This window comes from Dama dama, chromosome 19 (genome assembly GCF_033118175.1).
Source record: "Dama dama isolate Ldn47 chromosome 19, ASM3311817v1, whole genome shotgun sequence".
Lineage (NCBI taxonomy): Eukaryota > Metazoa > Chordata > Mammalia > Artiodactyla > Cervidae > Dama > Dama dama.
The window spans coordinates 92,350,637-92,377,307 of record NC_083699.1 but is presented as its reverse complement, the minus strand read 5'-3'; the positions used below and the strand labels follow the sequence as shown (position 1 = coordinate 92,377,307).

The following is a 26,671-nucleotide window of genomic DNA, read 5'->3' as shown; positions in this document are numbered from 1 at the left end:
CATTCTGCCAAGCTAAATATTTAGAATTATATAAATGTTTTATTCTAAATTCTCCACTTAAGTTTGCCTGGGTTTGTAGACATTACCTGGACTTCCCAGGTGGCACTAGTAGTAAAGAAACCACCTACCATAAGAGATACGGGTTCAGTCCCTGGGTTGGGAAGATCCCCTGGCAACCCACTCCAGTATTCTTGCCTGGAAAATCCGATGAACAGAGAAGCCTGGCGGGCTACAGTCCATAGGGTCACACAAAGTTGGAAAGGACTGAAGTGACTTAGCATGCACACCACAAACATAGACATTACCTACCTCCAATGAAATACCAGTGTTTATATCTGTCATTTTTGCATGTATAAATTTCACAATAGTGTATTTCTAACTTCTGGAATTTCAACTACTTGAAAAGACATCATGGTTTTGTGGTATGATAGTCTCACAATTTCTCAGTGATATTAATAATTCATGATTATCATTACAAGGAAAAATATTTACATTTATTTTACATTTTTTCTATGTGATTTAAATCAGGTGGTCTCTAAAACTTTGTAACTTGCTTTATTTATATTCGAACCCTAACCTTTCCTTAGGTTTTTAAAAATTAGGGTAAACAGCCAATTATAAAAGTTTAGGAGTGAATATATTTATGACATCAGGATAAGGAAAGATTTTTTAAAGAAGCTACCAAAAGCTGAATCAAAGTAAAAAATGGAATAAATTTTACTACATTAAAATGAAAAACTTTTGCATGAATAAGACACCAGTGATAAAGTTTAAAAAGTGTTAAAAGGTTTAAGGAGGTAAGAGAATAGAAGAATATGTTTGAAATGTAAATAACCAAAACTGAATAGTAACCATATTGTGTGAAGAATTAATAAACAAGAAAAAGTCATACTGGGTAAAAGATATGATCCAAAAATTCATTAAAGAGATGTCACAAAAGACTAAAAAACACACAAAATATACTTATTTCATTAGTAATGGGAAATGCAAAGAAAACAGTAATATTTTAGCAGCCCTGATTGGTAAAAATTAGAAATTTGTCAATATTAAGCATGGGTTAGAATGTGGGAAAATACTCCTATACTCTTCTATAGAGTGTAAATTGGTGTGACCACTTTAAAGTAACTTCAGTCTGGTAAAGTTGAAGATTCAGCATCCAGCAATTCTACCTTTAGTATTTTCCACTTCTAGAGAACTTCACATGTATTATATGCAAAGGCTTAAGTGCAAGAATATCTACTGCATTATTTCTAGTCATAGTGAAAAATAGGAAACAGCCCAATTGCCCTAATTCTCTTGTTAGAGAAGGGAAAAAACAATCATGAAGTATTCATCCTATAGAAGGCTATACTGCAGTTTAAGCAAATGGACACAGTCCACTTGTATTAATGTAGATAAGTTGAAAAAAAAATTCTAAATGTAAAAAGCAGGATATAAAAGGTTGGTGTTGTGTGTTTAGTCACTTTAAGTCATGTCCAACTCTTTTGTGACCCCATGGGCTGTAGCTCACCAGGCTCCCCTGTCCCTGGGATTTCCCAGGCAAGAATACTGGAGTGGGCTGCCCATTTCCTTCTCCAGGGATCTTCCTGATCCTTGCACTTTCTGCATTGCAGGCAGATTCTTTACCACTGAACCACCAATGAATCCCATATAAAAGGCTATTTATAGCTAAATTTCTGTAAAATTTAAAGATGCACAAATAATAGCAATCATTGCTATGGATACCTGTATATGAAGTATAAGAACACAGTCATGGAAGAAAAGAACACTCTCTAACTTCACGGTATTGGTCACTTCTGGGGAAGGGGGAAAGAAGGGTCTTTAACTCTGACACAACATTTAAAACTTATTTAAAGTAAAGTTAAGAACATACAATAATCAAAAGGGGAATAGCTCTGGTCTAGAATTTTTAAGTTCAGTGGTGCCTCTGAGTGACACCTTGACATTTCACGCGTTCCTTGAACTTTCTAGGGGACAATATTAGGTCAGGGTCTGCTTCAAATGAAGCAGAGGAATGCTTCATTCAAAGAAAATCTGAAAACCCTTCTCAATGTGTAAAGCACGTGAAATCAAAACTGCTCAGGCAGAACCTGGAGGGCAGAGCCAGGGTGGAGACCAGCACTCTTATTCCCATGTCCCATCACCACCACTCCCTCCGCAGAGCCCAGGAATTGACAGAGATCAGTTTGCAGACCCCTAAGAGAGGTGACCTCTCAGGCAGCTTCTCCCTCTGACTGCCTGTGGCACTATGTATTTCTTAATAAACAGCCTGCATGAGGTAAAACCTGTTTCACTGAGGAGTCCCCGCCACATATAAGGGCCCAGTAGGAAACCATCTGGAGGAGCAGAAGAATGTTTTTCACTGTGAATAACTATCTCCTAACCTGGCTGCTCCACAAATTTGAAGTTTGAGAGAAAGATTTCTTTCCATATATTTTTTTAAAAAATTAATTCATTATCTTTTTGCTGCTTATATTGATTCCTTGGGGCTTCCCTGGTTGCTCAAACTTCTGCAGTGCAGGAGATCCATTTCAATCCCTGGGTTGGGAAGATCCCCTGAAGAAGGGAATGGCTACCCACTAGTATTCTTGTCTGGAGAATTCCATGGACAGAGGAGCCTGGTTCAGTCTACAATCCATAGGGTCTCAAAGAGTCAGAGGCAACTGAGTGACTAGTGTATACACACACACACACACACACACACACCACTTCCTTACCTCCCTAAACTTAAGCCTTCACCATTCTTTGTCCTAATCTGCTCCCCTGCTTCCTTCTTTCTTAGCCTTTATCCTTTTGTTTTTCCTTCATCTCATCCTAGAGCCTGTTATTGGACTCCTGAAGGTGCTTGACACTCAACCTCCCAAATAAAGGTTCTAAACCCACTGCTTCTGCATTCCCATCACTCACTTTTTCCTTTACTCCCTGTATCCATTTCTTGATTGGAATCAATTGAAAAGGATTGACAACCACTTCCTAATTATGAAATTCAAAGGATTCTCCTCGATCCTTGAAATTCTTTTCTTAGTCATTGATATTGGGCTGAAGGGTCAGCGGCTCCTTGGTTATTCATCCCTTCAATCAACCAGATGCAGAAACATAGGTTCACTTTTGGTTTTCTACTTTTTGTTGTTGTTCAGTCAATCAGTTGTGTCTGACTCTTTTGCGACCTCATGGACTGTAGCCCTCCAGGCTACTCTGTCCATGGGATTTTCCAGGCAGGAATACTGAAGTGGGTTGCCATTTCAGGCAGATGCATGAAATGCATTTCCTGCATTGCAGGCAGATTCTTTACTGCTGAACTACCAGGGAAGCCCCTTTCTATTTTCACTTCTCTGTTTATTGAGTTTCAGGTAAGTAACAAATAATTGAGCAAAGCATATCCCAAATGCAGTGCTAAGAAACTGTTTTGAAAAATTATTGCTTATCTGAAGTTCCCATTGAACTGGGTGTCTTTTTGCTTGCTAAATCTGACAGTCTTATTCAGGGAACAGAACCTCCTTCTTACACCACACTTCTCCTTGGTTTTCTGTGGCCCTGATCCTCATTCTGCTTGTCTCATGATTGCTCAGTCTTTGTCCTTCCCCATGATAGTACCACCTCTTTCCATCCCAGGGTCTGTTCTTGATCTTCTTCTCTTTCCTATCGTACTTACTCCTTCAAAGATCCCACCTATACTTGACAAATCCTTTCCTCTATGCTGATGATTTTGAATCATTTCTCCTTGGCCCACCTGTCCCCAAGCATGTATTTCCAGGTGTTTCACAGACACCTCAGACTCAGGGAACCAAAACTTCAATTAGTCCTGAGCTTTGCTGACCCCTCTTACCTCTGGCAAGTCAGCTTCTCTTCAATCATTTTTTATTCAGCCATTTTTAATTTTTTTAGGAGTACCTAGGTGCAAAAATATGGGTTTCTTCTGGGTTTTTTTAATTTTTGCCTCTCTATTTTACCTGTAAGCTCCCCTGATCCTCCTTGCCATATGCCTGGCTTATTCTCAGTAAATATTGTTGAATGAATGGATGTCTCCTGGGTTTGTTTCTTTTTATCCATTCTGTGATAACCACCTTCATTTACATTGTTGTTACCTTGTGCTCATTCTGGCAACTGTGGCTTGATAATGGTTTCCCTTCGTTCAGGCCAATACTGAGGGCCCTTCAAACTAATCTACCCGAGACATCTTTTCTTTGGGAATTACTTCAGTTTATTTTTTGAGTAGGTAATGCATTCATGTGGCTCACATTCAAAAGGTACAAAAGGGTATGTTGAAATCTTAAAGAAGTTATCCATTATCATCTCTTTTGCCCATCTGAGTTTTTAAATTTATTAAAATTTTTATTGTTGCTGAGGTAGAGTTGCCCATCTGATTTTATAACTAGTTGAGACATAGATACAGCAATGAGAAAGATGGAGATCAAAACTAGGTAAAATAATGAGGCTCAGTCTGTAAGCTGGCTTGCTCATCTTTAGCCCCAGAATTATAGAGACTTATCAAACCAGCCACAGATGCAGCTGGACATCTGCAGCTGGACATAGCCCTTCCCTATGTTTGGGAGGAGCTAGGGGCATCCACTTTGAGCAAACAGGCTGATTTCAACATGGAGAGAGAGGAGGCTGAGATGCGCACTCAATTTCTTTTCTCCAACTTAGATTGGTCACTCTCTGTTTCCTAGGGAGGATGAGTGAAAGGTGAGATGAGGGCCAGGAGTGTTGAATCCTGCACAGTGCTCCCTGGCTGATGTGCTAATGGATTGCAGCTGCTCCACAGGCTTTAAATCCCTTCATCCTTGGGCTGAGGATGGTCAGAGTCCCAGACTCATCCTCTTAGCCCTGAATTGTCTTATCAGGACTCTAATTTCCCCAGGTTCCTCCACTGGCCAAATATAATCACTTTCTGTGTGTATGTCATGATGGCAGAAACCCTGGAGGCACTGCGCTAAGCAGCAGTCATCTCTGTATCTATAGATAAAAGCCAGGGCAAAGAGAGTCATCCTTCACTAAGGAAATACAGAAAAGCCTTCTCCAAGCCACCACTCTTCCTGCCACCAAATTTTCCTCCCTGGTCTCCCCAGAGGCAACTGATTGTATATATATATAACACGGTGACAATGGTGGCTTAGTTACTAAGTTGTGTTTGACTCGTGTGACCCCATGGACTATAGCCCACCAGGCTCCTGTGTCTGTGGAATTCTCCAGGCAAGAGTACTAGAGTGGGTTGCCATTTCCTTCTCCAGGGGATCTTTCTGACCCAGGGGTTGAACCCAGGTCTCCTGCATTGCCCATGAATTTTTTACCATCTGAGTCACCAGGGAAGCCCCATATATAACATATATGATAGTATATATACAATTTACAATAGTATGTGTATGCACACACACACACACACACACACACACACACACACATATATAACATGCAGGTAAATATTCTACACTTCCACCTTTTCCACACAAATCTTGAAACAGGCCAAATATTTAACAGACTACCCCCAAATCTCAATGTGAGGTGAAGTGAAAGTCACTCAATCATGTCTGACTCGTTGCAACCCCATGGACTATACGGTCCATGGAATTCTCCAGGCTAGAATACTGGAGTGGGTAGTCTTTCCCTTCTCTAGGGGATCTTCCCAACCCAGGGATCGAAGCCAGGTCTCCTGCATTGCAGGTGGATTTTTTACTAGCTGAGTCACAAAGGCAGCCCAAGAATACTGGAGTGGGTAGCCTATCCCTTCTCCAGTGGATCATCCCAACCCAGGAATCAAACCCGGTGTCTCCTGCATTGCAGGCCGGTTCTTAACCAACTGAGCTATTGGAGAAGCCCAAATCTCAACAACTTAGTTCAATAAAGTTTATTTATTGCTTGTGTTCCAATCCACTGTGGCCTTTGTAGTCTTCTCCAGGGGCCAGCAATCATTCCCAGCTTCCTTTAAGCTGGTGGCTATGCCACTCCCTAGTATTTGGGACCTCTGCCAGATGTTCTATGGGAACTAACAATGGCAGAAAGACAGAGAACATAGGAGATCTAGGGGATTTTAGAGACCAGTGTTGGAAATTACTTATATTACTGTTATCCATATTCAACTGGTCAGACCTTTGTCATATGTCACACATGATGACAAGAAAATGTAGTCTAGGTATCTGGCCAGGACAGAAAAGAAAGGGAGCGTGGTGAGGACATAGCAAGTTTTTATTACACATGCCAGATGGATTGTTTTACACCTTACTGTTTTAGCTTCACAACAAATTTTAGAAAGCAACCATAAATCAGTTCCTAGACAGTTTCCTCAGCCTTTCTAACAGTTGCATAGTATTCAGTTTTACAGATTGTAGTTGACCCTTGAACAACACAAGTTTGAACTGTGTGGGTCCACTTATGTGCAGATTTTTTTCAATAGCAAATACCACAGTCCTACATGATCCACAGTTACTGGAATCTGCAGAGGCAGAACCATAGATAAGTAGAAATTTCAGAAAGAGAAGAACCTCATATACAGAGGGCCAACTGTGAGTTATACCCGGATTTTCGAGCATGGGGAGTTGGCACTCCCCTACCTTGATCAAGGGTCAGCTGTATACTGTGATTTATTTAGCCAGTCTGTGGCTCAGTCATCCTCAATGTTTTCTTTTTGTCCCCATTAATTCATCTGCAATGAATACTCTTGCCCTTATGTCATTCCACACATGTGCAAGCATATCTGTGGAATAAATTCTCAGATTCGATGTTGCTGAATCAAATAGTATGGATATTTGACATTTTTATAGCTGTTGCTAAATTACCCTACTAAAAAGTTATTCAAATTTATACTCCCAATAGCCATTTTATTGTTTAATCTTGCTGGGTAAAATGTTTCTACTTTTCTCCGTGTTTGAATGAATATTTCTGTGCCTCGTGCCTCCAATCCTCAATCCATTGCATCAACAGTTTCTTTCAATTCAGGTACAGTGACCATTTCTTGAGAAACAATCAGTGTTCGGTACCACGTAGACCCCTTTACATCTCTTATTACATCTAATCATGAAAAGCAAGTCTAGGAAGTAGGCAAATTACAAATGAGGGAACTGAGGCTCAGAGAGATTAAGTAGATTAACCTCATCTAATTTGTAGGTGGTGTATTTTCATTATATATTCTGAAATTATTCTTCTTTTCCCTCCTCTGGTACTTCTCACACCAAAGCATCACCTAGGGCAGAGGAAAGGAAACACTCATTCTTGTGTTGTCTAGAGCTGCCTTCCCTGAGCAAGCCAAGATTTCTCTGAAGTCTTCTATATATATTAAAAATGCATGCAAGTATTGATTTTCACTTTTAAATATATCTGCATGCTTAAAATATTCAAAATATTTCAAACTACTTGCTTTTAAGTATAACTGAAACTTCAGGAAGCTGCCAGTTTGCCCTGTGGCTTGGTGAACCCTGGCCCAATGCTCCCAGGGCAGACAAAGGAGCATGGTTTTGTATGTTGGTGCCCTATGGAGAGGTTCATCCTTCAAAACCCAGTTCATGTGCTGATTCAAGATTAAGGCTCCCTGCAGGGTCAGCAAGCCCAGAGTGCTATCTGTCTTCTAGAGAACTCTGGATTGCAGCAGAGACGGGGCTCACTAGATTTCTAATGAACAAATCATTGCAGATAAGCGAACACATTATTGTGTTAACTACTTTTATTTTTCCAAAGGAGCTGGGAATTGCCAGAATAATGAAGCCTGTTTCTGAGTGCCAACCTCTCTTAAACACTCTTAAATCTTGGTTTAAGCTGTTATGTTAGCCCGGTTCTCAACTGAAAAGCACGCATTTAGTTTGCCCCTGCATACACACCCAGTTCCCAGTGATACCCCTGTCACATTGATTGACACCGGGCATGCCTTTCATTTCTTCTCCTGTCTCTGGAAAAAGGGCATAATTGCATCTGCCAGCGACCACGCAGGAATGCTGTCAGAGTTGATGAAACAATGTTTTTAAAAGGCCTCTTTGGAAGTAATATGCCACATAAATCACAGTCCCCCATTAAAGTGGATATTTTAGTGCTTATTTAGTTAGTAGTTGCATAGAACACTATGCAACTATTTTTCCCAAATAATTCGTATTGAGTCACTAGATGCCTTAATACTTAGGCCCAAACAGAATTTTGTATCTATAACCTTCTGATGAACTTGAGAGTTGAACTTGGTACCTTTCGTTTCTACTCTTGGAAAGTTTTCAAGTTGGTTATCTCTATGAATGTATGTCTGGGCTATTCCTAGCCAAACACTAGTGCATATTTGAGATAATAGATAAAACTACTGCATCCTTGTGATAGTTGAACATATTGGTATTTTTCTGTCTCATACTATCTGGTATTTTAAGAATTGAATCCCAATATTTTAAAATCTCAGTTTTCATGAAGCATTCATAATTCTACCATTTGAGTTGTAGGTCTGTTGCTCCAAATTAATCATTCCTTATATAGGATGATAAACCATCTAAAAACTGAATGGTCTGAAGTTTTAAATTCTAGTAACTGTCTATAAATGTATTGTCCCATAGTTACTAGCCACAGAAAAATAAAAATTTCAGTCCCTCCATTCCAGTAGTCTCCAGTTCAATTGCTCAATAGATCATATGACCTATGGCTACTCTATTGGGCAGGATAGTAATAGAATATTTCCACCATCACAGAAAGTTCCATTGGATGGTGCTGGTCTCTAAAACTTGTATTTTAAGACTAGTATGTTTAGCTGAAAGATTTTTAACTTTCTGTCCTTCCATTTCACACCTGTCTTAGATTTTTTTCCCCTTCAGACTATAATGAAAAATTTTAATTGTTTGGGCTTTTAAACCAGTCTCACCTCCAAGGCCATGATTTGAACACAAAGTCTGAGGAAAATGACATGTGGAACCACCATCTGGAGTCTGGTGCAGTGGCAGATCCAGCCATTTCTGAGAAATTATCTGGGTTTGGAGTTACTCCCAGAACTCTGATTTAGCAGTTCCTAAGCTTATAGCAAGTCTGAAAGGAACACAAATCTGTTTTGTATATACAAATAAATCCTCGTACTCTGCATGCCATTCTCAGCCTGCCAGTTTCATCTGGCTGCTCCAGAAAATATAATTCAATAGCACATTAGTTAACCTGCATGCAGGGAATGGGGCACTCTGATTATTGAAATGTTCTGGTTGAGTGATTAACCTGATTTTTGCAGAAAAACTGCAGAGGCGAGGGATTTTCTGCCCAAGATGTGCCACTGTAATCCTCTCTTCCAGATGATCACAGATCACAGCTATATGGCTTCACTCCTCCAGAACAGAAATACATCTCTTTGCAAAAGCTTTCAAATATGCAACTGATAGACTCTTGAAGAGGCCTCAAAAATAGATCAATAATGGTGTTTTAGATAATCTTAGAAAAAAAGAGTAAATTTAGAAGGAGAAGTAATCTCTTTGCCCAAATGTTGCACAGTTGTAACACAAGAGGGTCAGTTTCTTCAAATCATATAACTTTACAATATTAATTCAGATATTTCATTTTCTTTAGTAATGAATTCTTAAACGTGCTTACTAGATGTTAAGCAATGCTGCAAGAGCTTAAGTATTAATTCACTTAATTTTTACAACCACCTTAGAAATTAGGCATAAAATTATTGTATTCTTCTTAAAGATGAAAAAACATGAGAGGCACAAGAAAGCTCTGGATAAGCCAAGCTGTTCTACCTGAATGCTCACTGGTCCAAGAGGTTGTGGCATCAGTGAGAGAATAACTAGGCTTGTAAGTGGGCACCCAACTGAGTTACATGGTTCCTACTTGCACAGCCTACCCCTTCCCAAATATTAGATGAGAAGAGTCAAGGGGCCAGTGTGGGGAAGGGAGAAGAGGGACTCTGGCAGTGCTCAATTAGACCCAAAGTAAATAGTGGAGTTAAGAAAAGCTTTTCTTAGTTTTTAATTAAGTAATTCTTACCTGTGATATGTAAGGTTTTTAGGGAGAAATATATAAATATATATATAATTCCCTGGTGGCTCAGATGGTAAAGAATCTGCTTGCAATGTGGGAGACCTGGGTTTGCTCCGGGGGGGGAAAGATCCCCTGGAAAAGGGAATGGCAACCAGTGTTCTTGCCTGGAGAATTCCATGGGTAGAGGAGCCTGGTAGGCTACAGTCCATGGGGTCGTAAGAGTCAGACACAATTGGGCGACTAACATTTTCACTTTTTCATAATTCACTCCATTTTAATAGATTTGACTTTCAAAGGCAATTAATTTTTTCCCCAATTTAGAAAAATATATCGAGCAATAAGCTAGCCCTGGAGGGGATGAAAGCAGCACAGAATTAACCAAGGGCATCATTGTGATCCTTGATGGGTTCCCAGTTTATTGGAGAAAACAGTCAAACAGAAACTGATAAATTATGATATGAAACATGCTACGAGGGAGGGTACAAAGTGCTGAAAGACCACAGAAGAAAAAACAGTTGGTTTTGACTGGGGAAACCAGAGCATGTTTCAGAGAGGAGTAGTTTTTGAGAATCAGCTTCAGAGATGAGTAAGAATTCGGGCAACAAAGTATAGAAAGTGTAGTTGTGAGACCTGTACATCTGAAAGATTTTGATGAGTGTTATAATGGTAAGAAGGCCTTAGTGGAGAAATAATGAATGGCAGTGTATGTGTGTGTGTGCGCACGTGTATATGTGTGTGTGTGTGTGTGTGTATGAGAGCGAGAGACAGAAAGAAGTAGAGAAGAAGAGGATGAATCTAAGGAAGGCTTTAAAGATTAAATTAGTTTTCATTTTCAGACTACTCAGCACAGAGCATGTATTGGATTCAAGAATTTCTACATCTCATTTCATCATACTTCACACTAAGGAATTTTTGCCAAGTTTATTTTAGCATTTAAGTAAAAGCCAATAAACAAATACTAGAAAAATCCTATTTCTCTTTCAAGTGTGCTTTTCCAGAGTCTGGAAAATATTCTGAACTTTGGAATAGGATACGGTAGGGAAAACTAAGACTAAATTTCTAAAAATGTTTTATTTGGGAAAACTTTAAATAAATCATGTCAGAAGCCAAAAAAAAAAAAAAAAAATAGAATAAAAGCATTTAAAATATGAAGAATGAATAACTAATCAAAATAAAAACAAAAAATTTTCTTTGCCTAGAAAGGTTTCTTTCAGATTTTATGTTATTCATATTAACTACAGAATGGAACGTAAGTTTTACATTTAAAATATTATTTTATAAGTTATAGTCAATCATAAATTCCTAAGTTTGCATTTTCTCTTATTTTCATCTCTGCTAATTTAATAGCACATTAATATGTCTCATACAACTTTAGCAAAGGAAACTATAACTTTTTTTAAAATTTATTTTTATTAGCCCAAAAGAGCATCTTCATAACTACACATTTGTGTTTTTTGGCAGATGACATTCGATCCAGAAATCTTCTTCAATGTTTTACTGCCGCCAATTATATTTCATGCTGGATATAGTCTAAAGAAGGTAAATATACAGTGATTGTTTTCTTCTTTTATCATTAAATAGAGAATCTTGCCAGAACTATTGAAAAAAAAAAGCGTCATTTTATTTTACGTGATTACCTATTTGGTAAAAATATCATTATCTTAGATTATGTGATACAGATTCAAATCTGACATGCTTAGAATTCTTCTAAACTTGCTCTGTCCAGTATACTGATTGTTAGTCACGTGTAGCTATTAAGCCTAGTTGACTAGTCTGAATGAAGATGTGCTTTAAGTGCACAATATGCACTGGATTTTACAGGCTCAGTATAAAAAAAGAATGTAAAATATTTCAACAATGTTTTATATTTATTTCATGTAGAAATGATAATTTTTGAATACATTATAGTATCAATATTCATTTTACTTTTTAAAAACTTATTTCAATATGACTACTAGAAAAGTACATATGTCATTTTATTTTATTTTATTTTACATATGTCATTTACATTATATTTCTATTGGGCAATATTATTCTAGATGATAATAACCAAAGGGTTTGCTGTTAATTAACATTGAATTTATAGAGAGAAAGTTCAGTCTCGCATTTTTTTGCACTTGCAAAACATTACTTATGTGCAGCCTGAACATGTACATTTCCTAAATTAGTAATTCCCACCAAAGCCTACATGCTAGCCTCACCAGGGCCACAGATCGAGGCTCCAGCCTGAATGAGTTTTGAGATGCAGAGTTAAAGTACTTGCTTTCCTGCTGCCCACCCCTGATTCCAGAGATTCCTAGGGCTCTCCTCCCTGTGGTCTGTAGGCTTCAGCAGCTTTTGCTTGTTCAGTACAGACTTGATTTTCTTGTGTACTTTGGGCTCCCTCTTGCTGTCAGTTCTGGCTATTTAGCTACCACTTACAGAACTGGAAGGGAGTTTTTCCAAGCAAGCGTTTGAAAAGATTTAGAAAGCTGGATTTATTCCGCTCATCCTTCTTCATCCCAGCCCCAAGACTAAGCATCATTTTGTGTGATTCATTAAAATAAACTGTTGTAGGTGATTAAGGTTCGGTTTCATCACTTTCAGAAAAACAGTAAATCAGAGATCCAGTAAAAGTCAAATGGCAACTTAAATCTTTTAGAACAGTATATTTAAAGTGCTAAAGGGGTTTCAGTGACAACAAAACTTCTTAAAAACTCTGTCTTCTTTAATCATTCCAGAGTCCTGCATGACCATTGCCCCAATCCCTTCCTCCTCTCTCAGGGCCAGCCAGTTCTGGCCTGTTGCTTTCCAGATGTATTTTTTCCCTATTTGTTGGAAACCTCTGTCCTTTACAGTGTTAATCAGCTAAGGTTTCTTTGTACAATACGGCCAGCAACTGAGCCTCCAAAAACAAAATTGGCCTTAACAGTGAGGAAAGGGAGAGGCTGTGAAAACACATGCATTTGTTTTTATTTCTTGTTATGCTAAGAAGAAAAAATCTGATGTACTATATGAAATCTATCTTTTCCTCCCCAGAGACACTTTTTTCAAAACTTGGGATCTATTTTAACATATGCCTTCCTGGGAACGGCCATCTCCTGCATCGTCATAGGGTAAGTGACATTTGGAGCTTAAGTTCCAGAAGGCTCTGGGGCCAATCTCACATTTCCTAGCCTCACACTCTCTGGGTGAATGGTTTTTTGTTGTTTGTTTTTTTTTTTTTTTCTTTCAGTATATCACATCTTGACATGCTTTTCTGACTCAGTTCCAAGGCTTGCATGTCTTCTGAGAAACACAAGGCTTCAAATCAAAGCAAACTATAATTAGATTGTTGGATTTTCCCTGTGAGTTTTGAACTTCTGACTTAGACAATGTGGCTAATTTGGTTTGAGTTACGTGAAACACATTACCTTTTTTGGCTTAAATAACGCAGATAAGCACGTTGTTATTTTTTTCCATCTTCTTTGCAGGATCTTACCTGTATTTGACAGGAGTACAATAGTAATATATGTCAGGGGTTTTCTTTCTAAGGGAAAGTTAACACGAGAGCCGTCTGAGACAGATATTCTAAATAGCAGAGTTGTTTAATGCTGGGATGGCTTTTTGGTCGATACACTTTAGAATGCAGACTTGTTTTTTTCTATTTATATTTTATTGGTTATGCTGCGAGCCCCAGACTCTGGCTTGCAACTCATCGTAAAGCAGAATGTGGTACAAAATGGTGAAGCCAATCCAATTCACTTACAATTCTATCCAATGCATTAAATCTGCGCTGTAGAAAACATATTCAGCTGCTCTGACTATGATGGTGTGGATGTCTTAAATTGTCTAATACAGCCAGTTCTACCCTGAAATTTTACTGCATACAGCTGTTATATCCCTAAAACAAGAAACTGAGGCTAAAAACACACATTAGTCACTCACCCAGCCCTTTTCTTATGAAGTGTTTAGTGTGTGTCACTGGAAGGCTAAGGAGCTATCATTACTTGGACCTGAAAATGGGGAGTAGGGGGGGTTATGTTGAATTCGCTCTTAAATTTTTATTGGTTCAAGCCTAGAACAACTCAGGCTACATTATATGAAAATGTTTAGCATGGTTAAGTTAGTGAGGAAGCTGAAGATTTTAACAACTGAAGCTGGAGGCTTGCAGAGATGTCAACTGGGGAGCCTCATAAAGTCTGGACAACTAAGAGGTCTATCAACTGTTTGTGTTTGAGAGTCACAGTGGATTGGATCCTTCTGGAAGCTTGTTCAAGGGAGGGCTTTTCTGTTCTGTGGGCATGCCGTAGCTAAATATTCAAACCTCAAAGCTGGCAAGGGCCTCAGAGATCTGTGTGATTACACTCTTCCTTCTGAAGATGAGAAGTATAACATCTTGAAAGGCTAATTAATTGTTTCAGTCTCACCATCTATAAGAAGTAGGACCTTGGTCAGGACAAAATTAAAACTGCTGCTCTTAATCCAGCAGTATCTTGCTATCACCCTCTCTTTATTTAACAATTTATCTTTAATTTCTACACATCCCTAATCATTATTCCTATACATTGATTCAAGACTCTGAGATGTGTGAACTCTCAACAGACACTTACCAGTTTATAGCAAAGACTGATCTTTAGCAGTTCTATAATATGGAAATCTGAAATTTATAATAGATCTAAATTCTAAACTTGTAGACAATATTATCAAATTATGGCATAATCAGTTTCATTATTACTCTGTTTCCTTTCATAACAGATTTCAAGTATACTTGTTTGTGCATTTGCATAACATGCTTTTGCTATTATTAAAACTCTATACATCTATTTTTTAAAGCGCAATATATAGTATGTGTGTGTGTGTATACTAGCATGTATGCATTGTATGTAATTGACTTGTTCTTAAAAATTTCAGTTCAAGAGAAACAGTAATATGTATTTAATGGAGCTGAGAAGCTCTTCTAATTGATTTTTAAGGCTGCAGTTAACCATTTATAATGGAAAGTGATTTGAATAAGATGTGCAGCCCTGGCAAAAACCTTTAGAACCATGTTCTTCACTTGAACAACAAAAACTTGTAGGGTGCCTTCCTAATGTGGATCATTAGATTAAAATGTGGAAGGGATAGATAAATTAAAGATTTTAGGATCTTATGCAGCAAGGTAAGGGAAACCCTTAAAGAGCTTTAGCTCGAGAGTGACAAGGTCAGATTTACACTTTAGGAAGGTCATTCTGGTGGCCATGTGAAGTGGAAAAAAGGCAGCAAGGCAGTTTCCAAGCTAGGTTAGAAATAATGAGTGCTTAGTATCAGGCAGTGGCAGTAAAGATGGATATCGAGTCATCGATTTATTGAAATCCTGAGAGAATGAGGTCATGCAGAGCAAGTATATGGAGTGAGAAAGGTAGGTAGAAAGGTAGAAAGTGCAACAGCACTATCTGAAGAAGGGGAGTGGTCAAGTGGGACAGACATAGATAACCATTGGATTCAATCCCTGGGAGATGATGGGTGACTCCACACTTATGCTAGGGGCAGAAATCGAGGAAGAGCATTGGCAGGCTCACTTGTTTGGGGTACCGTATGATGAACAACAGTCATTTTTCTATGCTGCTGTCCAGATACAATTTCAAAAATTCTGAAGTGAAGTTAGTGGTGGTTTAGTCACTAAGTTATGTCCAACTCTTGGGACCATATGGACTGTTGCCCACCAGGCTCCTCTGTCCATATGGTTATCTAGGCAAGAATACTGGAGTGGGTTGCCATTTCTTTCTCCAGGGGAACTTCCTGACCCAGGGATCAAACTCACATCTTCTGCATTGACAAGCACATTCTTTAAAACTGAGCAACCTGGCAAGCTCCAGCTTAATTTATAGTATGCTCAAAACATTCCATAAGCAGCACCTAAGATAAATTTTATTTATGTTTAAAGCAACTATATTGCATAATAAATTCCATGACAAACAATATGGGTCTCTTAGATAAGGAAATCCCCCATTTCCTTCTTCAGAGGATTTTCCCAACCCAGGGATTGAACCCAAGTCTACTGAATTACAGGTGGTCTCCTGCATTGCAGGTGGATTCTTTACCAACTAAGCCACCAGGGAAGTCCACTGAAGACAAGGCACACACTTAAATTCAGACCAAAATTATACTTTCATAATTTGGTAACTCCCATTTTGTGAATCACTCAAATTTAAACTTAAATCTTAGAAAACAACCAGTTCTATTCTTCTGATAAATTAATAGTGACAGAAACAATACAACAAACATTTATTGAAAGCTTGATATATACCGTGCCCTTTTAAAAAGTGCTTTACATGGATTATTTCATTTAATCCTCCAAATAATCCTATTAAGCAGATACTATTATTACCCTCATTTAACAGTTGAGACAGCTGAGGTTCAGAGAGAGTAACACAGTGGAAGTAGCAGGGCTGATATTAGTAACCAAATAGTTTGGCTTCTGAGTCATATTCTTCATGCCAAAAAACTGCTTTACTTCTATTTTTTATCAGCACTAGAAACACTTAAAATATTAAACTAAAAAATAAAATGGTAGAATAAATATTTACTAACATGCCACATGTTTCTTTATTTATCCCCTTAAAAGTACTCATAGACATGAGAGATTTTTATCAGGAATCCCATCTAAAAAGAAATCCATGTTTTTAAGGGAAAGAAGGAATGCCTGAGTTTATGCAGATATATTTATATTTGGATAAAATAGGCAAGAGAAGGGACTGAGGACAATTAGTTAGAATGGAGTCTGAGAACAATTTAAAAAAGTGGGTAGATCCTGGGTAGTAATTTAGTGAAGAGGGATGGAGACGTTGGATTTTACATACTATCAAGTGTGGTAGTCCTGGTGGGTATTAGGAATATTGTGCAATTTTCCATGTTGGAGAGTCAGTCTCATAGAGTGATGTAAGAGAATGTGGGAACTGGAGTGCTGGAGAGTCAGCTGACAGATGCCCATGAATCTCAGGATGAGAAATGTATGAGGATGTGAAGGTCATGAAGAGTGATTATGGAATATGCATGAAAACTCAGCTTGTGGGCCATAATCTTCTGCTGGTAAACCCTGTAATCAAACGGCAGGCTGTGCTAGAGCTGAAATCAGATGTTCTATAGGATTTGAGATTGTGGGTCCATTTAAATGAAAAAGTTCTTAAATTTTATTAACTTCATTTCATTTAAAAAATGAGATGTAAGTCATCTTTCAGTTTACATGGGAAAGTTTAACAATATTCCCCTGGAAATAAAGTCAAAGAAACCTTTAAACATTTTTTTAAGGTTAAATTATTCTTAATTGAACCATCTTTTCTAGTTGTCTCCCCCATTTTATCACTTAAGAAATATTTAAAATACATCTCTGCTTTTAAATAAAATCCATGTATTTGAATTATTTTGCTCTTCATCTCCTCAGCCTTTGAGAGCTATTCCCTTACTGTTAACTCAATGTCTCTCCTTTCATGGTCACATAGGTGTATCATCACAGTGCCAACCTCCCTAATGCTTACTGCTATCATGTACATTTTTGTCCTAAGAACTGATCAGCATCTGTGAAACACTTCTTTAAGAGAATTGAAAATGATATCCTTTTAGCTTCTCTGTTAAGGGCAAATTAAAACAAATACCACAGTTTAAAAAAAATATTTCGAAAAAGGGGGTATGGATCTAAACGATGAAGAATAGGGTGTTAATTTTAAGAAAAGCTCACTTTTTAAATTGCATTCCATGTGCCAGACACTGACCTATGCTTTTTACAAGTATTATCTCATCTTATTCTCATTGTGCCCCTATGAGACAGGTACTATTATCATCTTTCTTTTACATGCAAGGATGCTGAAGTTGAGACGTGCTCAAGGTTACACATTAAGTAAATGGTAATAAATGGCACAGCCTGTCTGACTTGAGAACAATACTCTTAGAGTCTCTTTGTCCTCCTCCTAAGATGATAGGACATTATGATGATACATTATATTTCCTATATTGTTTTGTAATTAATAATTATATGTGCAAGACAAACCAAGCCCTCAGTAATTTCATATTTTCACATTTATCATTGTTGCTATTCAGTCACTCAGTCATGTCTGACTCTTTGCGACCCCATGAACTGCAGCATACCAGGCTTCCCTGTCCTTTACTATCTCCCGGAGTTGCTCAAACTCATGTCCGTGAGGCAGTGATGCCATCCAACCATCTCATCCTAGCAAGTATGAAAAATATGAATGTTTGATAATGAGCTATGAATATAACTGCAATGTAGAAATTGAACCTGTCCTTTCTAACTGGAGATAGTTGGAGGGATGGTATGACTTCATTTTACTTCCTTAGAATTGCTGGATTTGGGGTAACTCACTCTGGAAAACCTGGATTCAAGTGTGAGGTTGTTTATATTATTCATATCAACATTCTAAAGGAATGTTTTTTTTACCTGCCGGACTCTCTAATACCCCAGAGAAGCATGCCTGACACTCCCTGCTTGTGTGATCATGCCTGCTGAGCTGGGGCCTGTAGGCCTGAGTACCTGTGGAGCTAGTTCTGGAATCAGTGTTTCTCTGTCCTTGAAAGGGATAAGGTTTGTTGAGTTTCAGCAGTCTCAAAAGACTGACTCCTAAACCTGGAAGAAGGAACAAGGGTCTAGAATCAAAATCTGAAGAAGTATAGTTCATGGATGGAGGCCAATGTGTCAGTGCCTTAAGCTCTAACGCTGTAAAGAGAATGATTTAGGGCAGTTCTTAGTTCCTAATCCAGTTCTTAATCCAGGAAACACAGACCATTAGATGTGCATAGAAGGACTTCAGCAAGACAGTCAACCCCCTTAAATCATCCATGAATTTTTTATGAGAGAGAGTCTATGTAGATTTCACTGTCTCATCAGCTTTGCTAAGGAGTTGCAGTTCCCAAAAGAACATGTTTTTCAGGAGCCTAAGCAAAGAGAGAGGTGGGGAGGGAAGGATTTGCCACATCTCCATGTTTAATTAAAACGGAAGAGTTCTCAAAATATGCGTGCTATTATTTTATCTGTACTATAGAGTAATAACAATAAACCAACTATTAGGTATTTGCCTGTGTTCCCAGACTTGGTGGCCATTCTGTATCCATGCCTAAGAGTGGAAGTGCCGGCGGTAGGGTCTACAACATGATATTCATTTTTACAGATGAAAAATAATCTTCAAAGCAATTGTTCTTTGGAATTTTTGGCAATTTAATAGGAATGATATGAAATTCTACTGTAGTCTTTTTTTTTCTACTGTAGTCTTTATTTTTATTTCCCTGATTGTTAATGAAATAGATTATATTTTCATATGATACCTGACCAAAGCTTTTATCCACTTTTCTAATGAGTTGTTTTATCATATTTTTATACTTGTTGTTTTATCATATTTTCATTATTTTGCCTGGTTTCTTTATATATTCTACATGGTAATCTATATTTAGTTATAGATACCACAAATATTTTCTTCCAGTGTGTGTCTTATGCTTTTACTTTTTTCATGATTCTCTTAATGAACAGAATTTTTAAAATTTAATGTAGTTAAACTTATAATTTTTTTCTTTTATGGCTAGCATTTTAAAATTTTATTTACTAAATCTTTCCTTGCCCCAAAATCAGAAAGACGTTTTCTTCTAAAGTGTATTAAAGTTTTGCCTTTTGCAGTAAGTCCATTTTCTGAAATAGATTTTTGTGTATAATATGAAATAGACATCTAATTAAATTTTTTCTTTCTCAAAGTGACAACTAATTATTCTAGCATCATTTATTGTCCTGTCCCACTTTCCCCCAGGATCTACAGTGCCTCCTGTATTATGTGTTGTGGTTTCTGTTCTGGGCCATTAATTCTTTCTAATTGAACTCTAATCTATTCCTGCACCAGTACCACACAGTCCTAATTATGATGGCTTAATAATTAGTCTTTATATCTTAAACAGATACCATTCTTCATGAGTACCTTGTCTATTATTATTTCTTTACTCTAGAGTATAACTTTATTCCAGTGTTTACATTTATGAGTAAATAATTTTAAAATTTATAAATACATTCTTACATACTTTGGACTTATTTGTATATCTTATATTTCTGAGTGTTTTCCTTAGGGACCCTCTTGCACACATGCACCATGTATAAAAATGTTTGTATCAACATGATTCATAATAGCAAACACTTGTAGACAACTCATATTTCATGAAAAAAAGGAAAATGAAAGTATATAATATTATACAGCACTCAAAACAATGAAATAAATAAAATTGCTGATGCCAATGTAGGTGAACCTTGGAAACAATGTAAGATCGATAAATCAAGTCCCATGTTACCTTTTTATAAAGTTCATAAATGACCAAGATTAAACAATATTGTGTAAGCATACATGCATATAGGTGAGAACACATATACGTATATGTGTAGCAAATAGGGAATTAAGATCACAAAACTCAGCAAAGTGGTGATTTCTGGGGAAGAGGGAAAAGAATGGAATGGAAAGAAACACACAGAGGGAATAAGTTATTGGTAATATTCTGTCTCGTAGCTGGAAGTGGGTTTCCTGGTAGTCAGTATACTATTATAATTTAAAATTTGCATATATCTTCTATATATTCTCCTGCATGTGTCAATTGTATTAACAAGAAAATAAAAGGGAAAACAAGTTGAAGGGGCTATCTAATAGGTTTATGAACATAAGCAGCTTGATTATGCTGCTCACTTCATTTCTGGGAAACTCTTTCTTCTATTGTTTCTCTTTGTGTGTGTTTTAATAAGAAGAACTCTGGTTGGCAGGCATTAGCAGAGATGCGAAGGTGCCAAGAGTGTATTGCCAGTGTCCCCTGGTTAATTCTTGTCAACCACAAAACTCTCTATTTTCCCTCTCTCTTATCTATCTCCACCTTCTCTTGTTTCTCCCTGCTCTTTTCCCCTCCTTCCCAACCGTGTTTTTCTCACTGTCCCCTGAGACTCTGGGCTGCTGCTCTCTGAGACTCCATTTGCAGGAGGCTGCAGCCCAGCCGAGCCCAGGAGGCTGTTGTGAGTCTGACTAGAAGGCCCCATGCCTCTTCAGTGCATTCATTTACTCTCTGGATTTGGAGCTGGCACGGTAATAGCTGTCACTGCTGTCAGAGAGAAAAATAAAGAACGCTGCTGCCCTGACATGGCCAAATAAGAAAAAAATAATCTCTAATCTGTCAAGTGCAGCCTGAGCTGCTTAGCAGCGTGGTTTCTCATATCCATATCCCAGCAGGCACGGGCTGTGTTTCTGGGAGCAAAAAGACTGAAGTTTATTAGGAAAAGAAACACAAGGCAGTGTAGAGGGGACTGTGGAGCAATCCGAGATGTAGTTTGGAGGTATAGAAGGTGATGTCTTATAGCCATATGCATTAGTCCATTGAGTCCTTCTATCACCAACCTGAAGTGGACAGTAAGGATGGCAGCACAGGACAGAGAAAATAAACAGATTCAAAAAGGAATAGAAATGTGGAAAGTCATGTGGAAGGAACAGAAGGATATGTGAGATGGTTGACATGAAAGAAGAGAAATGTCTTATAATAAGAAAGTATAAAAATAATTCAAACATTCTCTATTCTGGAAAAGAATTTACCTGATAGGTCTCATTATTAAATAACTCATTCTAAAGATTCTAACTATGGGATTCCTTTTAAATGAAATATTTAATTCTTTGAATTATCTAGTTTACCTTCTTCTCCAGGACCCTTGGGTACAGTCAAGGGTATTTTTTTCAATTTGACCAAAATCTGATGAAGGAGCTACAGTAAATGTGGCACACACACACACACCCCCCACATCACATGCAGAAAAAGGTTAAAAAAAAAGCTAAGGGAACTGTATCAGTTATCTATTGCTTATGTAACAAACCACTCTCCAACCTTAGTGGCTTAATAGCAACTGTTCTCTGTATGTGTGCTCAGTCACTTCAGTTGTGTCCAGTTCTTTGCGACGCCATGGACTGTATCCCACCAGTCTCCTCTGCCCATGGGTTTTCCAGACAAGGATACTATAATGTGTTGCCATTTCCTCCTCCACAGGATCTTCCCAATCCAGGGATTGAACCTGCATCTCCTTCATTGCAGGTGGATTCTTTTACCACTGAGCCACTGGGGAAGCCCATTAGTTCACAGTTATGTGGCTCAGCCATTTAGATTGAAATTGGTTGGGAAGTTCTCAGATTCTCACCTGAGGTCATTTATGTGACCAGTTACCTGGGATTTGACAGGGAAGGGGTGGTCTAATATGTGCCTCCCAGTAGGCTAGCCATGGCTTTTTCCCATGGTGGTCTCAGGGCAGTATTCCAAGATGGTGGGAACTGAAGTATAAGACTTAAGGCTCAAGATCGGAAGTCCTGCAGTATCATTTTCACTGCATTGTCTTGGTCAGATTATCACAAGAGCAGCCAAGATTCAAAGCAAGGGGAAGTAGGCTCTTGATGCAATATGTGATAAAGTCACATTACAAAGGGATATGTATTCTGGATGGGAAAATTACTGTGGTCATTTTTATGAATAATCTACCACAGGAAGGAGCTATAAAACATCTTCAAGATAAGAGCTTGCGTTAAAAAATGGCCTCAACCCATTGCTATTCACCTGAAACTATCACATTGTTAACTGGCTATACCCCAATACAAAATTTAAAAAGTTAAAAAAAATGGGACTCAAAACTTGTTATGAAACCTATGGCTACAAAATGAAAACATGGTGGTGAATCAAGTCGACCTTACAAGGGTTAACTCATTGGCCTCCTCTGTTAGACTTCCTGATATCCTGAAACCAGTAACAGTGAATATGTACCCTGATGATTTGAGTGACTTATGAAGTATCTTATAATGTTCTTTGTACATAAAATGTCTATGGAAAAATATACATAAAGTTCAAAGAAAATAAAGCAGAGAACACTAAGATTTTATGTTACCAAAGAAAACGGCATTCATGGAAAATTTAGTCCTACTCAGCTAGAGTGGGGAAGCATGGAAAAATTTTATTTAACTTGAGAATTTCAATTTCTCCTTTCCCACAAGTGATGCAGAAAATGTTGGGGCAAAAGTATGGCCATGTTATCTGCAAAGGCAACAGTCTCTGCTGAGGAGGGTTCTCTCATGACTGCAAATTCCTTGTGAAAGGCTGTCATGTCAAGCCTGGTTTGTATCCATGTTTGTTTGGCTGGTCATGGTGCTTTGGGAAAGGGTGGAGCTTTGGGGATGGCTAAAGCTCTATCTTGGCAGCTTATTCATTTTTCTTGAACAGCTTAAGAAAAAATAGGTTAAGGAGTTATGCCACATGGCCCCTATTGCAATTTTTCAAGGCCTTGAAGATTACCTTAAAATGAAAACCCATGAATTCTTCACTGACTGTAAGCTCCATTGCCAAAACTGTCCAACTTTCCTATGTGCTCCTCCCCATGGTCCTTTCCCCCATCCCCAGAGGTAAATCTTATACTGAATTTTTATTTATAGTTTTTCTATATGCTTTCAAACTTTATGAGAACTGTATCATACTTTATGTCATCAAGCCATTGTTTCTTTTTTTTGCCCACTCATGATTTTTCTAAGATTCATCCATGTTATGGTTTTCAGCTGTAGTTCATTCACTGTATTGGTAATATGCAAAAGTGGGAATATTTCATGCTTTACTTATTCTTTTATTGATGGAGTTACTTCCATCTATGAATGTTCTTATACAAGTCACCTGGGGCCCTTGTAAAAGATTCTTTTAAACAATGAACTTGGAGTGATATGTGCAATACCAAATTCTTTTTCCAGAGTAGTATTCCTACTCCAGCTGGTCTCATTACTTCATGGCAAATAGATGGGGAAACAATGGAAACAGTGAAAGACTTTATTGCCTTGCGTTCAAAAATCTCTGCAGATGGTGACTGCAGCCATGAAATTAAAAGACGCTTGGAAGAAAAGCTATGAACAACCTAGACAGCATATTAAAAAGCAGAGACATTACTTTGCCAACAAAAGTCCGTCTAGTCAAAGCTACGTTTTTTCCAGTAGTCATGTATGTATGTGAGAGTTGGACCATAAAGAAAGCTGAGTGCTGAAGAATTGATGCTTTTGAACTGTGCTGTTAGAGAAGACTCTTGAGAGTCCCTTGGACTGCAAAAAGATCCAACCACTCCATCCTAAAGGAAATCAGTCCTGAATATTCATTGGAAGGACTGATGCTGAAGCTGAAACTGCAATACTTTGGCCACCTCATGCGAAGAGTTGACTCAATGGAAAAGACCCTGATGATGGGAAAGATTGAAGTTGGGAGGAGAAGGGGATGACAGAGGATGAGATGGTTGGATGGCATGACCGACTCGATGGACGTGAGTTTGAGTAAGCTCTGGGAGTTGGTGATGGACAAGGAAACCTGGCATGCTGCAGTCCATGGGGTCGCAAAGGGTCAAACATGACTGAGTGACTGAACTGAGCTGAACTGATTCCTACCAGATGGTTTAAATGCTTCCATTGCACAGCACTCTCACCAAAGCTTAGTATTGTCAAACTTCATGATCAATTTGTCCAGCCCTGTGATAATATCACACTATTTAAATTATCACTGCCTTCTACTAATTAACTCTTAATATTTAATAGGAATAATCTGCCCCCTTCCCCACCACACACACCCTGCAATATTCTTCCTCAGCGTTGTGATAGCTATTTGGATCTTTTTTTTTACTGTAAACATTTTAGAACCATCTCATCAAATTCTTTAACTCACTATCAATGTTTTGATTAGAATTGATCAAATCTATAGATCAGTTTAGGGAAAACTGTTGTATTTATTATATTGTTTTTCTGTTCTTAAAATTTGATATCTCTTCTTACTTAGGTTTTCTTTTTAAGTCTTCCAATAAGAATCGTGCATAAATTAAAAAAAAATTATTCCTAGGAATAGTGTGTCTTATTATTGATTGTTTTATTTTCAACATTTTATTTTCTTAGTATTAAAATTTAGCAGTCTTAATGAGCAAGAAAATTGCCCAGTTCCAGCTGGCCTGGAGCTAACAGTCTATAAGGGAGGCAGACAGTCATGAGGGAGGCAGACATCCATGAGGGAGTCACACACACACGGAAAAGCACAACTGCCATGTGTGTGAGCAAGGAGAAGTGAATGATGCAAAGAGATCAGAGACTTGGAAGATCTGCTTGAGGGTTGGGTCAGGAGTGATATGACTGTGATGGGAGAGGTAAGGGAACCATGGGAGTGTACTGAGGGGACCAAGAGAGGCTTCTGGGAAAATGATCTATAACCTGAGATCTTACATTTATTCCAGAGAAAACCAGGAAAAGATCTGGGACAAGGCATGCCAGGCAGAGAGGATGTTATGTGGGAGGCCAGAGTATGGATAGGAAGCAGTAGGAGAGAAACAGGGAATTTATCCTGGGGACTTGAGACCTTGTTCTGGAGGTTGGACATAACTCTGTAGGCTGTAGAGAACTACAGGAGATATGCCCTTTTAAATTTTTACTCAAATTGGAATATGAAAATGGGTGAGAGAAGGTCAAGGTGGGAAGCAGGAGAACAGTTAGGAGGTGATGCTACTTTAAACCTGGAGACTAATTGGTTGGATTTGAGAGCTGCTTGGGAGATGGAATTGATAGTACATGGCTATTGCCAGATTTAGAGACAAAAAGGCCATCATGGTAACTGTCAATTTTCTGGCTTCAACCATAAGCTCACTCAGAACTTGTCTGTCAAACCTAGCACAATTTGGACCTCATGTCCAAATGAGTGCTATCCCCTTCCATCCTTATTTTATGTTCCCTAGTAGAATTAACCTCTCGGTTATTATGCCCTAACTTTTAGTAAAATTCAATAACTATATTGCCAAGTGAATTAATGAAAAGATTTGAGAAATATATATCCTTTGGCTGACAAAGAGGTCATAGAAATGACAAAAGTTACAACCAAAGCTAGCTTTTGGTGCATTTTCTTTTGATCCTGACCTTGAACTGGCCATTCTGCATTTATTTTCTCATTTAATCTTCACAGCAAACAACAGAGATGGGTAATTTCTATTGTTCCCTTTTTGTAAGTGAGAAGCTTGCAGCTCACATAGCTTAAGTAACTGTTCCAAGGTGTGACTGACTCCAGTGCTTGTATGCTAAACTCATCCTTGTAACTTAAGTTGCATCTTTGAACCTTCAGTAGCACCTGGAGCTTGTTAGAAATGCAGAGTCTTGGACCTCATGCCAGACTTCATGAATCATAATCTATATATTGGGCTTCCCTGGTGGCTCAGACAGTAAAGAATATGCTTGCAATGCTGGAGATACAGGTTCAGTCCCTCGGTTGGGGGGATCCCCTGGAGAAGGGAAGGGCAACTCACTTCAGTATTCTTGCTTGGAGAATTCCATGGATAGAGGAACCTGGCAGCCATGGGCTTGCAAAGAGTCAGAGATGACTGAGAAACTAACACTTTCACTTTCAATCTGTATGTATATTAATGAAGTGAAGTGAAAGTTGCCCAGTTGTGTCCGACTCTTTGTGTCCGTGGACTACACAGTCCATGGACTTCTCCAGGCCAGAATACTGAAGTAGCCATTCCCTCCTCCAGGGGATCTTCCTAACCCAGGGATCGAACGCCTGCATTGCAGGTGGATTCTTTACCAGTTGAGCTACCAGGGAAGCCCAATATTAATGACAGCCCTGAGTAAATTTGTTATACTTCACTTCCAAACCAGTAGTGAGATTTAATATCTTACTTAGGGATTTAGTAAGAACAGGCTATAGGAATCAAGATGATTTTAACTTATGTTTAATCCATAAAACCCAGGTGTCAATTGAAACT

General features: G+C 38.2%; 1 protein-coding gene across 3 annotated transcripts in view; it reads left to right on the top strand.

The window, feature by feature from the left end:
* Nucleotides 1-26,671, top strand: part of SLC9A9 (solute carrier family 9 member A9) — a 676,865-nt gene that overhangs the window by 51,272 nt on the left and 598,922 nt on the right. For all 3 annotated transcript variants that reach the window (XM_061167805.1, XM_061167802.1, XM_061167803.1), the window contains exons 3-4: nucleotides 11,383-11,460; nucleotides 12,940-13,016. In XM_061167805.1, coding sequence (XP_061023788.1) covers nucleotides 11,383-11,460; nucleotides 12,940-13,016 — 155 coding nt within the window. The remainder of the gene's footprint in view (nucleotides 1-11,382; nucleotides 11,461-12,939; nucleotides 13,017-26,671) is intronic.